This window comes from Eucyclogobius newberryi, unplaced genomic scaffold, assembly GCF_026437365.1.
Source record: "Eucyclogobius newberryi isolate DKJ021-1_F unplaced genomic scaffold, fEucNew1.0.hap1 SCAF_20, whole genome shotgun sequence".
Classification (NCBI taxonomy): domain Eukaryota; kingdom Metazoa; phylum Chordata; class Actinopteri; order Gobiiformes; family Gobiidae; genus Eucyclogobius; species Eucyclogobius newberryi.
The window spans coordinates 28,391,064-28,408,563 of NW_027315835.1; the positions used below are offsets into that span (position 1 = coordinate 28,391,064).

Genomic DNA, 17,500 nt, shown 5'->3' on the forward strand with positions numbered 1-17,500 from the left:
AGAGGGACACGCTTTAATGAAGGGTCAAGAGCACAGAGGGACACGCTTTAATGAAGGGTCAAGAGCACAGAGGGAGCACTCACGCTTCTTGAGCTCGGACACCTTGACCGTGTGGTACGAGCACTGGTCACACTCTTCCTTCTTCTTCTTCTCTCCGGTGCCCCAGGCCTGGCACTGGACACAGGTGCGTGTGGCCTCACAGGCTCCGAGCAGGCTCTGGAAACAACACACTATGAAGCTCTGGACACAGCGTCCTGCAGGAGGCGCTGTGGAGCTCGTCCTTCACCTGGAAGTCGGCCTCGCACGTGGACGTCACTCCCAGCTCGGTGTTCGGACACTCGCAGCGGCCACACACGCACTTGCCACGCCCGTTACAGATGCCCTGACCAAACACAGCAAACACGTAGAAACGAGATGGACACGTGGAGCCAACATGCTAACAACACGCTAACAACACGCTAACAACACGCTAACAACACGCTAACAACACGCTAACAACACGCTAACAACACGCTAACAACACGCTAACAACACGCTAACAACACGCTAACAACATGCTTTAACAATGTGCAACACCACCAATGAACATGATTATTAAGTTTATATTGTTGAGGTCATTCCTGTTGCTATAGAAACCAGACTGTAAGGACCACAATCCATGTAAATGACACAATAACACGAGCTGAGAGCCGCGGTCAGAACAATGCTGGACGGGCGAGTGTGAAGACTGTAACTAGACGTGTGGTGCTTGTCCTCACCCCGTTATTGTCCAGACAGGTGGTGTTGCTGATGGGACATTCACAGGCGTGTCCCTCCCAGCCCTCAGCGCACACGCAGCGGCCCATGATGCACGAGCCGCGGTCTGAAACACACTCTGGTCAGTGCTCTGTGGTCAGTGCTCTGTGGTCAGTCTGTGGTCAGTGCTCTGTGGTCAGTGCTCTGTGGTCAGTGCTCTGTGGTCAGTGCTCTGTGGTCAGTTCTCTGTGGTCAGTGCGTCGTGTCTGTGGTGTGAGCGGGCGTAGGTCACCGTTGCACAGGAATCCTCCGAATCTCAGGCACTGCGTCTTGTCGTACTGGCAGTAGGGCCCCTCGAACTGGTCAGAATTGTAGCACACGCACTGACCACACGCCAGGCAGTCCCCTCGGCCGGAGCAGGGGTCACTCATGTTCGGCCCGATGCACAGGCTGGTGTCCAGAGCGGAGGAGCTGGCCGAGCAGTTACAGTACGTGCTCACCCTGGACACACACACACATGAAGGGTCAAGAGCACAGAGAGGCACGCTTTAATGAAGGGTCAAGAGCACAGAGGGACACACTTTAATGAAGGGTCAAGAGCACAGAGGGACACGCTTTAATGAAGGGTCAAGAGCACAGAGGGACACACTTTAATGAAGGGTCAAGAGCACAGAGGGACACACTTTAATGAAGGGTCAAGAGCACAGAGGGACACGCATTAATGAAGGGTCAAGAGCACAGAGGGACACGCATTAATGAAGGGTCAAGAGCACAGAGAGACACGCATTAATGAAGGGTCAAGAGCACAGAGGGACACGCTTTAATGAAGGGTCAAGAGCACAGAGGGACACGCTTTAATGAAGGGTCAAGAGCACAGAGGGACACGCATTAATGAAGGGTCAAGAGCACAGAGAGACACGCATTAATGAAGGGTCAAGAGCACAGAGGGACACGCTTTAATGAAGGGTCAAGAGCACAGAGGGACACGCTTTAATGAAGGGTCAAGAGCACAGAGGGACACGCTTTAATGAAGGGTCAAGAGCACAGAGGGACACGTATTAATGAAGGGTCAAGAGCACAGAGGGACACGTATTAATGAAGGGTCAAGAGCACAGAGGGACACGCTTTAATGAAGGGTCAAGAGCACAGAGGGACACGCTTTAATGAACGGTCAAGAGCACAGAGGGACACGCTTTAATGAAGGGTCAAGAGCACAGAGTGACACGCTTTAATGAAGGGTCAAGAGCACAGAGGGACACGCATTAATGAAGGGTCAAGAGCACAGAGGGACACGCTTTAATGAAGGGTCAAGAGCACAGAGGGACACGCATTAATGAAGAGTCAAGAGCACAGAGGGACACGCTTTAATGAAGGGTCAAGAGCACAGAGGGACACGCTTTAATGAACGGTCAAGAGCACAGAGGGACACGCTTTAATGAACGGTCAAGAGCACAGAGGGACACGCATTAATGAAGGGTCAAGAGCACAGAGGGACACGCATTAATGAAGGGTCAAGAGCACAGAGGGACACGCTTTAATGAACGGTCAAGAGCACAGAGGGACACGCTTTAATGAAGGGTCAAGAGCACAGAGGGACACGCATTAATGAAGGGTCAAGAGCACAGAGGGACACGCTTTAATGAAGGGTCAAGAGCACAGAGGGACACGCTTTAATGAAGGGTCAAGAGCACAGAGGGACACGCATTAATGAAGGGTCAAGAGCACAGAGGGACACGCTTTAATGAAGGGTCAAGAGCACAGAGGGACACGCTTTAATGAAGGGTCAAGAGCACAGAGGACACGCATTAATGAAGGGTCAAGAGCACAGAGGGACACGCATTAATGAAGGGTCAAGAGCACAGAGGGACACGCTTTAATGAAGGGTCAAGAGCACAGAGGGACACGCTTTAATGAAGGGTCAAGAGCACAGAGGGACACGCTTTAATGAAGGGTCAAGAGCACAGAGGGACACGCTTTAATGAAGGGTCAAGAGCACAGAGGGACACGCATTAATGAAGGGTCAAGAGCACAGAGGGACACGCTTTAATGAACGGTCAAGAGCACAGAGGGACACGCTTTAATGAACGGTCAAGAGCACAGAGGGACACGCATTAATGAAGGGTCAAGAGCACAGAGGACACGCTTTAATGAAGGGTCAAGAGCACAGAGGGACACGCTTTAATGAAGGGTCAAGAGCACAGAGGGACACGCATTAATGAAGGGTCAAGAGCACAGAGGGACACGCTTTAATGAAGGGTCAAGAGCACAGAGGGACACGCTTTAATGAAGGGTCAAGAGCACAGAGGGACACGCTTTAATGAAGGGTCAAGAGCACAGAGGGACACGCTTTAATGAAGGGTCAAGAGCACAGAGGGACACGCATTAATGAAGGGTCAAGAGCACAGAGGGACACGCTTTAATGAAGGGTCAAGAGCACAGAGGGACACGCTTTAATGAAGGGTCAAGAGCACAGAGGGACACGCTTTAATGAAGGGTCAAGAGCACAGAGGACACGCTTTAATGAAGGGTCAAGACCACAGAGGGACACGCATTAATGAAGGTTCAAGAGCACAGAGGGACACGCTTTAATGAAGGGTCAAGAGCACAGAGGGACACGCTTTAATGAAGGGTCAAGAGCACAGAGGGACACGCTTTAATGAAGGGTCAAGAGCACAGAGGGACACGCTTTAATGAAGGGTCAAGAGCACAGAGGGACACGCATTAATGAAGGGTCAAGAGCACAGAGGGACACGCTTTAATGAACGGTCAAGAGCACAGAGGGACACGCTTTAATGAACGGTCAAGAGCACAGAGGGACACGCATTAATGAAGGGTCAAGAGCACAGAGGACACGCTTTAATGAAGGGTCAAGAGCACAGAGGGACACGCTTTAATGAAGGGTCAAGAGCACAGAGGGACACGCTTTAATGAAGGGTCAAGAGCACAGAGGGACACGCTTTAATGAAGGGTCAAGAGCACAGAGGGACACGCTTTAATGAAGGGTCAAGAGCACAGAGGGACACGCATTAATGAAGGGTCAAGAGCACAGAGGGACACGCTTTAATGAAGGGTCAAGAGCACAGAGGGACACGCTTTAATGAAGGGTCAAGAGCACAGAGGGACACACATTAATGAAGGGTCAAGAGCACAGAGGGACACGCTTTAATGAAGGGTCAAGAGCACAGAGGGACACGCATTAATGAAGGGTCAAGAGCACAGAGGGACACGCATTAATGAAGGGTCAAGAGCACAGAGGGACACGCTTTAATGAAGGGTCAAGAGCACAGAGGGACACGCTTTAATGAAGGGTCAAGAGCACAGAGGGACACGCATCAGTGCAGAGTCTAGACACTATCACACGTGGCATGAGCGCAGCAGTCGCAGTGTGAAGTCTCACCAGCCGCTGTAGCACTGGCACTTGCCACACACCAGGTCTCCGTTGCCATGGCAACGCGGTGAGGCAGCAACGACCGTCTGGAAATACAGTTTTAGCATTTGAATTAGGGACAAATTCATGCAAATAGTGTCCACAAAGGAAGCGTCTCTAAAGCGGATGTACCTGAGCTTAGTTTTCATGTCATAGAGTCTCATGCCCGGAGCAGATATAATATATCTGTTTACTATATTATGTGTTTCAAAATGAGGCCGCTGTGTGAGGTCTGCATCTATGGACCAGGAGGTGCACTGTGAGCATGCTGCTTCTCGTTAGCATTACTTATGAAGTCATAGAGAGCGTTAGCAAAGCGTTTGGGCCACATGCAGTGAACTGTCAGCGGTGGGACTAGAACCCACAACACTGTGGCTGGCTGCATGCAGAGCCCTGACCACTGCACAACCGGTCAGCACGGGCCACTGCTGGTCAGACGCTTTAAAATGAACTAGTTCTGTTTTTCCACGTTTTGAAGGCAGTAAAAATGAAGTACAACGCGACTAACGCTAACTTATTGTCTTCATAGAGCAGACCGCTGGACGCCCCAGAACACAGAGGCGGCGTGTAAGGGTGAGTGTGAGTTAGCACCTTCTCGCAGTCACAGGTGGGGCACAGCACCGTGGCCTGGACGTTGACCGCAGCGTTGAAGGTCGTGGGTTTGACCCGGACGTTTCCTTCTCTGTCGTCTGAAGAGGCCGAACACACCGGCTCCTCGTCCACCGTCTGCTGAGCTTTGAGAAGCATCTGGAACTTTCCCTGTCACGCACACGTCACACACGTCAAACACGTTAAACACGTCACACACGTCACACACGTCAAACACGTTAAACACGTCACACACGTCACACACGTCAAACACGTTAAACACGTCACACACGTCACACACGTCAAACACGTTAAACACGTCACACACGTCACACACGTCAAACACGTTAAACACGTCACACACGTCAAACACGTTAAACATGTCACACACGTCAAACACGTTAAACACGTCACACACGTCACACACGTCAAACACGTTAAACACGTCACACACGTCAAACACGTTAAACATGTCACACACGTCACACACGTCAAACACGTTAAACACGTCACACACGTCACACACGTCAAACACGTTAAACACGTCACACACGTCACACACGTCAAACACGTTAAACACGTCACACACGTCAAACACGTTAAACATGTCACACACGTCAAACACGTTAAACACGTCACACACGTCACACACGTCAAACACGTTAAACACGTCACACACGTCAAACACGTTAAACATGTCACACACGTCACACACGTCAAACACGTTAAACATGTCACACACGTCAAACACGTTAAACACGTCACACACGTCACACACGTCAAACACGTTAAACACGTCACACGCGTTAAACACGTCACACGCGTCACACGCGTTACACGCGTCACACGCGTCACACACGTCAAACACGTTAAACACGTCACACGCGTTAAACACGTCACACGCGTCACACGCGTCACACACGTCAAACACGTTAAACACGTCACACGCGTTAAACACGTCACACGCGTCACACGCGTCACACACGTCAAACACGTTAAACACGTCACACGCGTTAAACACGTCACACACGTCACACGCGTCACACGCGTCACACACGTCACACACGTCAAACACGTTAAACACGTCACACACGTCACACACGTCAAACACGTTAAACACGTCACACACGTCACACACGTCAAACACGTTAAACACGTCACACACGTCACACACGTCAAACACGTTAAACACGTCACACACGTCACACACGTCAAACACGTTAAACACGTCACACACGTCACACACGTCAAACACGTTAAACATGTCACACACGTCACACGCGTTAAACACGTCACACGCGTCACACGCGTTACACGCGTCACACACGTCAAACACGTTAAACACGTCACACACGTCACACACGTCAAACACGTTAAACACGTCACACACGTCAAACACGTTAAACACGTCACACACGTCACACACGTCAAACACGTTAAACACGTCACACACGTCAAACACGTTAAACATGTCACACACGTCAAACACGTTAAACACGTCACACACGTCACACACGTTAAACATGTCACACACGTCAAACACGTTAAACACGTCACACACGTCACACACGTCAAACACGTTAAACACGTCACACACGTCAAACACGTTAAACATGTCACACACGTCACACACGTCACACACGTCAAACACGTTAAACATGTCACACACGTCAAACACGTTAAACACGTCACACACGTCACACACGTCACACACGTCAAACACGTTAAACACGTCACACGCGTTAAACACGTCACACGCGTCACACGCGTTACACGCGTCACACGCGTCACACACGTCAAACACGTTAAACACGTCACACGCGTTAAACACGTCACACGCGTCACACACGTCAAACACGTTAAACACGTCACACGCGTTAAACACGTCACACACGTCAAACACGTTAAACACGTCACACACGTCACACACGTCAAACACGTTAAACACGTCACACGCGTTAAACACGTCACACGCGTCACACGCGTCACACACGTCACACACGTCAAACACGTTAAACACGTCACACACGTCACACACGTCAAACACGTTAAACACGTCACACACGTCACACACGTCAAACACGTTAAACACGTCACACACGTCACACACGTCAAACACGTTAAACACGTCACACACGTCACACACGTCAAACACGTTAAACACGTCACACACGTCAAACACGTTAAACATGTCACACACGTCACACGCGTTAAACACGTCACACGCGTCACACGCGTTACACGCGTCACACACGTCAAACACGTTAAACACGTCACACGCGTTAAACACGTCACACGCGTTACACGCGTCACACGCGTCACACACGTCAAACACGTTAAACACGTCACACGCGTTAAACACGTCACACACGTCACACGCGTCACACGCGTCACACGCGTCACACGCGTCACACACGTCACACACGTCACACACGTCAAACACGTCAAACACGTCACACACGTCACACACGTCACACACAGTCACACACAGTCACACATAGTCACACACGTCAAACACATCAAACACGTCACACGCGTTAAACACGTCACACGCGTCACACGCGTTACACGCGTCACACACGTCACAGATGTCACACACATCAAACACGTCACACGCGTCAAACACGTTAAACATGTCAAACACGTCACAGATGTCACACACATCAAACACGTCACACGCGTTAAACACGTCACACGCGTCACACGCGTTAAACACGTCACACACGTCACACACAGTCACACACGTCACACACGTCAAACACGTCAAACACATCACACACGTCACACACGTCACACACGTCAAACACGTCAAACACGTCACACACGTCACACACGTCACACACGTCACACACGTCACACGTCACACACGTCACACACAGTCACACACAGTCACACATAGTCACACACGTCAAACACATCACATACGTCACACGCGTCACACGCGTTAAACACGTCAAACGCGTCAAACACGTCACACACGTCACACGCGTCAAACACGTCACACACGTCACACACGTCAAACACGTCACACACGTCACACACGTCACACACGTCACACACGTTAAACACGTCACACACGTCACACACGTCAAACACATCACACACGTCACACGCGTCAAACACATCACACACGTCACACACGTCAAACACGTCACACACGTCACACACGTCACACACGTTAAACACGTCACACACGTCACACACGTCAAACACGTCACACACGTCACACGCGTCAAACACATCACACACGTCACACACGTCACACACGTTAAACACGTCACACACGTCACACACGTCAAACACGTCACACGCGTCACACGCGTTACACGCGTCACACACGTCACACACGTCAAACACGTTAAACATGTCACACACGTCACAGATGTCACACACATCAAACACGTCACACGCGTTAAACACGTCACACGCGTCACACGCGTTAAACACGTCACACACAGTCACACACGTCACACACGTCAAACACGTCAAACACGTCACACACGTCACACACGTCACACACGTCACACACGTTAAACACGTCACACACGTCACACACGTCACACACGTCAAACACATCACACACGTCACACACGTCAAACACGTTAAACACGTCACACGCGTTAAACACGTCACACACGTCACACGCGTCACACGCGTCACACACGTCACACACGTCACACACGTTAAACACGTCACACACGTCACACACGTCACACACGTCAAACACGTCACACGCGTCAAACACATCACACACGTCACACACGTCACACACGTTAAACACGTCACACACGTCACACACGTCAAACACGTGACACGCGTCACACGCGTTACACGCGTCACACACGTCACACACGTCACACACGTCAAACACGTTAAACATGTCACACACGTCACAGATGTCACACACATCAAACACGTCACACGCGTTAAACACGTCACACGCGTCACACGCGTTAAACACGTCACACACGTCACACACAGTCACACACGTCACACACGTCAAACACGTCAAACACGTCACACACGTCACACACGTCACACACGTCAAACACATCACATACGTCACACGCGTCAAACACGTCACACACGTCAAACACATCACACACGTCACACACGTCACACACGTTAAACACGTCACACACGTCACACACGTCACACACGTCAAACACATCACACACGTCACACACGTCAAACACGTTAAACACGTCACACGCGTTAAACACGTCACACACGTCAAACACGTCAAACACGTCACACACGTCACACACGTCACACACAGTCACACACAGTCACACATAGTCACACACGTCAAACACATCAAACACGTCACACGCGTTAAACACGTCACACGCGTCACACGCGTTACACGCGTCACACACGTCACAGATGTCACACACATCAAACACATCAAACACGTCACACGCGTTAAACACGTCACACACGTCACACACAGTCACACACGTCACACACGTCAAACACATCAAACACGTCACACGCGTTAAACACGTCACACGCGTCACACGCGTTAAACACGTCACACACGTCACACACAGTCACACACGTCACACACGTCAAACACGTCAAACACGTCACACACGTCACACACGTCACACACAGTCAGACACGTCACACACGTCAAACACGTCAAACACGTCACACACGTCACACACGTCACACACGTCACACACGTCACACACAGTCACACATAGTCACACACGTCAAACACATCACATACGTCACACGCGTCACACGCGTTAAACACGTCAAACGCGTCAAACACGTCACACACGTCAAACACATCACACACGTCACACACGTCACACACGTTAAACACGTCACACACGTCAAACACATCACACACGTCACACGCGTCAAACACGTCACACACGTCACACACGTCACACGCGTCACACACGTCACACACGTCACACGCGTCACACGCGTTAAACACGTCACACACGTCACACACGTCAAACGCGTCAAACACGTCACACGCGTCACACGCGTCACACACGTCACACACGTCACACACGTCACACACGTCACACACGTCACACACGTCACACACGTCACACACAGTCACACACGTCACACACGTCACACACGTCAAACACATCAAACACGTCACACGCGTTAAACACGTCACACGCGTCACACGCGTTAAACACGTCACACACAGTCACACACGTCACACACGTCAAACACGTCAAACACGTCACACACGTCACACACGTCACACACGTCACACACGTCACACGTCACACACGTCACACACAGTCACACACAGTCACACATAGTCACACACGTCAAACACATCACATACGTCACACGCGTCACACGCGTTAAACACGTCAAACGCGTCAAACACGTCACACACGTCAAACACATCACACACGTCACACACAGTCACACACGTCACACACGTCAAACACATCAAACACGTCACACGCGTTAAACACGTCACACGCGTCACACGCGTTAAACACGTCACACACGTCACACACAGTCACACACGTCACACACGTCAAACACGTCAAACACGTCAAACACGTCACACACGTCACACACGTCACACACGTCACACACGTCACACACGTCACACACAGTCACACATAGTCACACACGTCAAACACATCACATACGTCACACGCGTCACACGCGTTAAACACGTCAAACGCGTCAAACACGTCACACACGTCAAACACATCACACACGTCACACACGTCACACACGTTAAACACGTCACACACGTCAAACACATCACACACGTCACACGCGTCAAACACGTCACACACGTCACACACGTCACACACGTCACACGCGTCACACGCGTTAAACACGTCACACACGTCACACACGTCAAACGCGTCAAACACGTCACACGCGTCACACGCGTCACACACGTCACACACGTCACACACGTCACACACGTCACACAGGTCACACACGTCACACAGGTCACACACGTCACACACGTCACACACGTCAACACGTCAAACACGTCACACGCGTCACACACGTCACACACGTCAACACGTCAAACACGTCTCACACACGTCACACACGTCACACACGTCACACACGTCACACATGTCACACACGTCACACACGTCACACGTCAAACACGTCAAACACGTCTCACACACGTCACACACGTCACACACGTCACACACGTCAAACACGTCAAACACGTCACACACGTCACACACGTCACACACGTCACACACGTCACACACGTCACACACGTCACACACGTCAAACACGTCACACACGTCACACACGTCAAACACGTCACACACGTCACACACGTCACACACATCACACACGTCACACACGTCAAACACGTCACACACGTCACATACGTCACACGCGTCACACACGTCACACACGTCAACACGTCAAACACGTCTCACACACGTCACACACGTCAACACGTCACACATGTCACACACGTCACACACATCACACACGTCACACACGTCACACACGTCAACACGTCACACATGTCACACACGTCACACACATCACACACGTCACACACGTCACACACGTCACACACGTCACACACGTCAAACGGCTCCAGAACTACACTCACGTCAAACACGTCACACACGTCAAACACGTCACACACATCACACACGTCACACACGTCACACACGTCACACACATCACACACATCACACACGTCAAACACGTCAAACACGTCAAACACGTCACACACGTCACACACGTCACACACGTCACACACGTCACACACGTCACACACGTCACACACGTCACACAAGTCACACACGTCACACACGTCAAACACGTCACACACGTCAAACACGTCACACACGTCACACACGTCACACACGTCACACACGTCACACGCGTCAAACACGTCAAACACGTCACACACGTCAAACACGTCACACACGTCAAACACGTCACACACGTCAAACACGTCACACGCGTCACATGCGTCACACACGTCACACACGTCACACACGTCACACACGTCAAACACGTCACACACGTCACATACGTCAAACACGTCAAACACGTCACACACGTCACACACGTCACACACGTCACACACGTCACACACGTCACACAAGTCACACACGTCACACACGTCAAACACGTCACACACGTCAAACACGTCACACACGTCACACACGTCACACACGTCACACACGTCACACACGTCACACACGTCACACGCGTCAAACACGTCAAACACGTCACACACGTCAAACACGTCACACACGTCAAACACGTCACACACGTCAAACACGTCACACACGTCACACGCGTCACACGCGTCACATGCGTCACACACGTCACACACGTCACACACGTCACACACGTCAAACACGTCACACACGTCAAACACGTCACACACGTTAAACACGTCACACACGTCACACACGTCACACACGTCAAACACGTCACACACGTCACATACGTCAAACACGTTAAACACGTCACACACGTCACACACGTCACACACGTCACACACGTCACACACGTCACACACGTCACACACGTCACACACGTCACACGCGTCACATGCGTCACACACGTCACACGCGTCACACACGTCACACACGTCACACACGTCAAACACGTCACACACGTCACATACGTCAAACACGTTAAACACGTCACACACGTCACACGCGTCACACACGTCACACACGTCACACACGTCAAACACGTCACACACGTCACATACGTCAAACACGTTAAACACGTCACACACTTCACACACTTCACACACGTCAAACGGCTCCAGAACTACACTCACGTCAGTCAAAGTACAATACTGAAGTATTCAGGTCAAAGTAGCACATCAAAAGTCTCATCTTTGGTTAAATGCAGTGATTTTGATCATTAATTGTGCAGATTTTTAGGTCGACAGAAGCAATTTAAATCCATTTTTTTTCTACATAAATGTATATTTTTGTTTGCTCCATGAAAGGACTCAAAGAACCCCCCAAACAATATGAAAAGTACTTCTACTTCCCTGTCCAGTTCACAGGTTGAATGCAGTAGAATGTTCAGATACTGAACTACAGTACTTTTATACTTCAGTCACGTTCCACCGCTACAGTGCAGTACTTTTATACTTTGCAGTGCAGTGGCTGCAGAGCTGATGTTAGATGTTTGTGAGAAGAAGCGTTCAGTCCCAGTGAACTCACGATGGCCCCTGGTTTGAAGTCGAAGGCCCCGTACTGAGCCACCTCTCCACTGCTCTTCAAGAACTGAGCCTCGAACCCTTTAGGCTTCTCTGCGCGGATGCTCATTTTACTGCGGATGCTCTGAAATGACAGGAAGTGACTTTTAGACAGGACTCGTCTCGTCTGTGATTGGCGGCGTTACCTTGAAGGCCATTTCCATCAGCTCCACGATGTTACTGGAGTCCTCCTGCAGGAGCCCCACCTCCGCGATGGGGAAGTACTCCTTCAGCTTCTGATGGAGACAAGCAAGAGAGCACACTGAAGAGTTACATCATCTTTATCTGAACTCCTGCTGAATGCTCCTCTGAGCGAGCCACATGAGCGCTCTGCGGCCACATGGGGCGCTCTTATCACTCTGTAGAGGCGGGGCTTATCACTCTGAAGAGGCGGGGCTTATCACTCTGTAGAGGCGGGGCTTATCACTCTGAAGAGGCGGGGCTTATCACTGTGGAGAAGCGGGGCTTTGAACAGGAAGTATCAATACTTTCACTGATAAAGTATCAATACTTTCACTGACACAGTATCAATACTTTCACTGATACTGATACTGACCTGGTAGTACGTGTACGAGTGGTTGGTGACGGCGAAGATGGGGATGATGTTGTTCTGGCCGAGCACCCGCACCAGCGTGGGCACCGAGGGGTAATCCTGGTTGATGTCCTCGGTGTACTTGCCCGTGGCGTCCAGGTGACACGCCTCGTCGTTGCGCTGGAGGATCCCAGACAGCACGTTGATCCCGTCAGACTCGTAGTGGAACGCCGACTCGGTGGAGAAGACCAGGAGGTGGGTGCTGAGAGGGCGCCAGCCGATCTTCTCCTGAGACACCAGAGCGGCATTTACCATCCGCTCAAAGAGACATATTCACAGAATGGCCCCAAAAGGAGCCATCGGGACATTTGTTCAAAGCAGGGGTGTCAAACTCATTTGGGCCGCGGGCCGAATTTGGACGCTCAGGCTGGGTCGCGGGCTGAACATAACGTGAAACATAAAACTATTAAAAATATAAGAAATAAATAGCTTTATAAAGCCTAGACTGTTTTGAAGCAATTACTGGATCGATAAAAAAAAATGACATAACGTTTGTTCTCATAAACTGAACTGTATTTAGAAAAACAAGTGTAATTTCAGCAACTCTGTGCTTCAGTTTAAGTGCATTACAACTTCAGAGATGATCTACAGAGATAAACATTTAACTTTATAACAAAATAAACTTCTCAAGATCGAAAAAACCTTTTAAATGTACTAACTAACATTTCCACGTCTGTGTAGTTCTCTGTTCACCTGAACTGACTCAACTAAACTTCTGCTCAAAAGTGCTTAAAGGGCACTTCTCCCTCTGCAGCTCAGACAGCAGTGCTGCAGAGCCCAGTGGGGGAGGGGCGGCCACCCGCGGCATTGTGGGACGCGTAGTTTTTTGTTTTTAAAAAAAATATGAATTTGAAATGTTCGGAGGGCCAGATTAAAACGTCTGGCGGGCCAGATTTGGCCCGCGGGCCAGAGTTTGACACCTATGGTCTAAGGACACGGGATGCTGGGAAATGTGTCTAAGGACACGGGACACTGGGACATGTGTCTAAGGACACGGGACGCTGGGACATGTGTCTAAGGACACGGGATGCTGGGACATGTGTCTAAGGACACGGGACACTGGGACATGTGTCTAAGGACACGGGATGCTGGGACATGTGTCTAAGGACACGGGACGCTGGGACATGTGTCTAAGGACACGCGATGCTGGGAAATGTGTCTAAGGACACGGGATGCTGGGACATGTGTCTAAGGACACGGGACGCTGGGACATGTGTCTAAGGACACGGGACGCTGTGACATGTGTCCAAGGGAGCACGGGCTGTGGACACGCCCCTTACTCACCGTGTGGACACGCCCCTTACTCACCGTGCAGACCGCCGCCTGTAAAATAGCATCAAAGCCTCCCTCAGGAGCGTCCAGGTTTCCAGATATTCTCTCCTTCTGGAGCTCGTTGTTGTAGAACTGCAGGTCACTGGTCAACGTAATGACGTTCTTAAAGGAGAAGGGCGGGTCACTGTTGGGCCACGGCTGCGCCAGTCTGAGCCAATCAGAAGACACATTTACCAACCAGAGAAAAGAGTCAAAAGAAACAAACAGAAAGAAAAACACAGACGACAGAGAAATGGTGAAATTGTCTGTAGAATGAACGAGTGTGATGATCGAGCTGATGTTTTCACAAATGCAACAGAAAGTGTGAATAGTTTGCAGTGTTTTCTGGATCTGCAGAAGAGCAGGAGGGCTTTGGGTGACACTGCAGCAGGGGCCGGGGACGTTTAGGGACTCTGGGGGCCTCATAATAAACTGAGGAATGAGTTGTTAATAATATTGCATCTAAAATGCACAAATGCACCAGCACCACTGAGTATTTCTGCTTCTGCGAGCCACATCGAGACAGAACTGTGACCTCAGATGAAGCAGATAAAGTGTCTCTTACTTTGAAGGTCTCATGTCCGTCTGAGGCTCGATCACTTTGTCCACGAACTTTCCAAAGCCGATGGTGTAATCGTCTGAGAGCTGCTCCACCAGCGTCGCTGTAGAACACACACATGAAGCTCCTCCCACACCGACAGGACCGACAGGACCATCACACAGACAGGACCATCACACCGACAGGACCATCACACAGACAGGACCCTCACACAGACAGGACCATCACGCAGACAGGACCATCACACAGACAGGACCATCACACAGACAGGACCATCACACCGACAGGACCCTCACACAGACAGGACCCTCACACCGACAGGACCATCACACAGACAGGACCATCACACAGACAGGACCCTCACACAGACAGGACCCTCACACAGACAGGACCATCACGCAGACAGGACCATCACACAGACAGGACCATCACACAGACAGGACCCTCACACAGACAGGACCCTCACACCGACAGGACCATCACACAGACAGGACCATCACACAGACAGGACCCTCACACAGACAGGACCATCACACAGACAGGACCCTCACACAGACAGGACCCTCACACAGACAGGACCCTCACACAGACAGGACCCTCACACAGACAGGACCCTCACACAGACAGGACCCTCACACAGACAGGACCCTCACACAGACAGGACCCTCACACAGACAGGACCCTCACACAGACAGGACCCTCACACAGACAGGACCCTTACCCATCTGCGTCCCCATCTTCTTCAGGTTGTCCAGATCGTCCTCCATGGAGTTGGAGAAGTCCATGAGGATGTACAGGTCCAGAGGGCCCTTGAGCGGGGCGAACACCTGCACGTCCAGCAGCTTCTCCTCTCCGGGCAGGAAGCTCATGGTCACCTGCTGAGGGGTCACCTGGGACTCGCCCAAACTCACGTCGATGCGTTTTTTCTGAAAAAGGAGACAGAACGGCTCTTTGTTCTGACCCAAGTGTGAGTGTAAGATGAGGTCAGACGAGGTCGCACCAGGTCGATGGACATGGAGCTCTGGGCCGTGATCACAGCCGCCGCGCTGCAGCCGTGGGCCAGGACGTTCTTGTAGAAGTCACATCGAGGACCGTGAAACGTCTGCGAACCACAGCAGCGGGTCACACACAGTCACAAACACGTGTTCATTCATGTTCAGTGTTACTTTAGTTTAAAATAACGGAAGACTTTTAAGCCTTAACCGGGCATGAATAAAGACTTCATCAATCTTTGTTCATGCTGGTTAGTTCACATGCTCTCGCCCCTGAAAGAACGGAAAATACTTCACTCCATCGCTTCAGCTTTCATCGTCTAATCTGTTTTTGTATGAATGAATTCTTTATATTGTGTGGCATGTGTGCGTCTGAACCCTCCTGTGCGGGCCGTCTGAACCCTCCTGTGCAGGCCGTCTGAACCCTCCTGTGCAGGCCGTCTGAACCCTCCTGTGCGGGCCGTCTGAACCCTCCTGTGCGGGCCGTCTGAACCCTCCTGTGCGGGCCGTCTGAACCCTCCTGTGCGGGCCGTCTGAACCCTTCTGTGCGGGCCGTCTGAACTCTTCTGTTCGGGCCGTCTGAGCCCTTCTGTGCGGGCCGTCTGAACCCTACTGTGCAGGCCGTCTGAACCCTTCTGTGCGGGCCGTCTGAGCCCTACTGTGCAGGACGTCCCACCTCTTCTGGGCAGTAGGCGCAGCCCACTCCGGCCTGCAGACACTTGGAGCAGCTCGTGGCGCGGGCAGCGAAGCAGTAGTTCTCTGCAACGCATCAAACATGGTCATAACGGCGCACGGCGAGGACGCGGGACGTTTGTGGACGAGGTCAAATGAGGCTTTCTTACCATTGGCTGAAGAGCAGATGAACAGAGAGGAGAAGATGCCCAGAGCCACAGAGAGACGTAAGGCCCATCGTCCCATGTCCTCCTGTCGCACAAACACACTTTAAACACCTTTGTCCACTTACAATCACTGTCGATACACACATGAGACAAAGTCAAGCGGCGGGACACATGGAGTGGACCGTCCCATGTCCCTGTGACGTCCCACGTGCCTGTGACCATCCCACGTCCCTGTG

The 17,500-nt window shown here is 51.1% G+C and overlaps 1 protein-coding gene across 1 annotated transcript in view; it reads right to left on the reverse strand.

Annotated features, from left to right (window-relative positions):
* The window catches only part of itgb4 (integrin, beta 4), a 71,344-nt gene that overhangs the window by 41,567 nt on the left and 12,277 nt on the right, over positions 1-17,500 (reverse strand). The window contains exons 2-16 of the mRNA XM_072455744.1: positions 17,268-17,349; positions 17,102-17,184; positions 16,434-16,535; positions 16,155-16,359; positions 15,440-15,536; positions 14,872-15,043; positions 13,528-13,791; positions 13,118-13,207; positions 12,937-13,056; positions 4,754-4,921; positions 4,133-4,209; positions 1,028-1,236; positions 759-862; positions 287-382; positions 84-216 (exon numbers count right to left, since the gene is read on the reverse strand). Of these exons, the coding sequence (XP_072311845.1) occupies positions 84-216; positions 287-382; positions 759-862; positions 1,028-1,236; positions 4,133-4,209; positions 4,754-4,921; positions 12,937-13,056; positions 13,118-13,207; positions 13,528-13,791; positions 14,872-15,043; positions 15,440-15,536; positions 16,155-16,359; positions 16,434-16,535; positions 17,102-17,184; positions 17,268-17,343 (1,996 nt within the window). The 5' untranslated portion in view covers positions 17,344-17,349. The remainder of the gene's footprint in view (positions 1-83; positions 217-286; positions 383-758; positions 863-1,027; positions 1,237-4,132; positions 4,210-4,753; positions 4,922-12,936; positions 13,057-13,117; positions 13,208-13,527; positions 13,792-14,871; positions 15,044-15,439; positions 15,537-16,154; positions 16,360-16,433; positions 16,536-17,101; positions 17,185-17,267; positions 17,350-17,500) is intronic.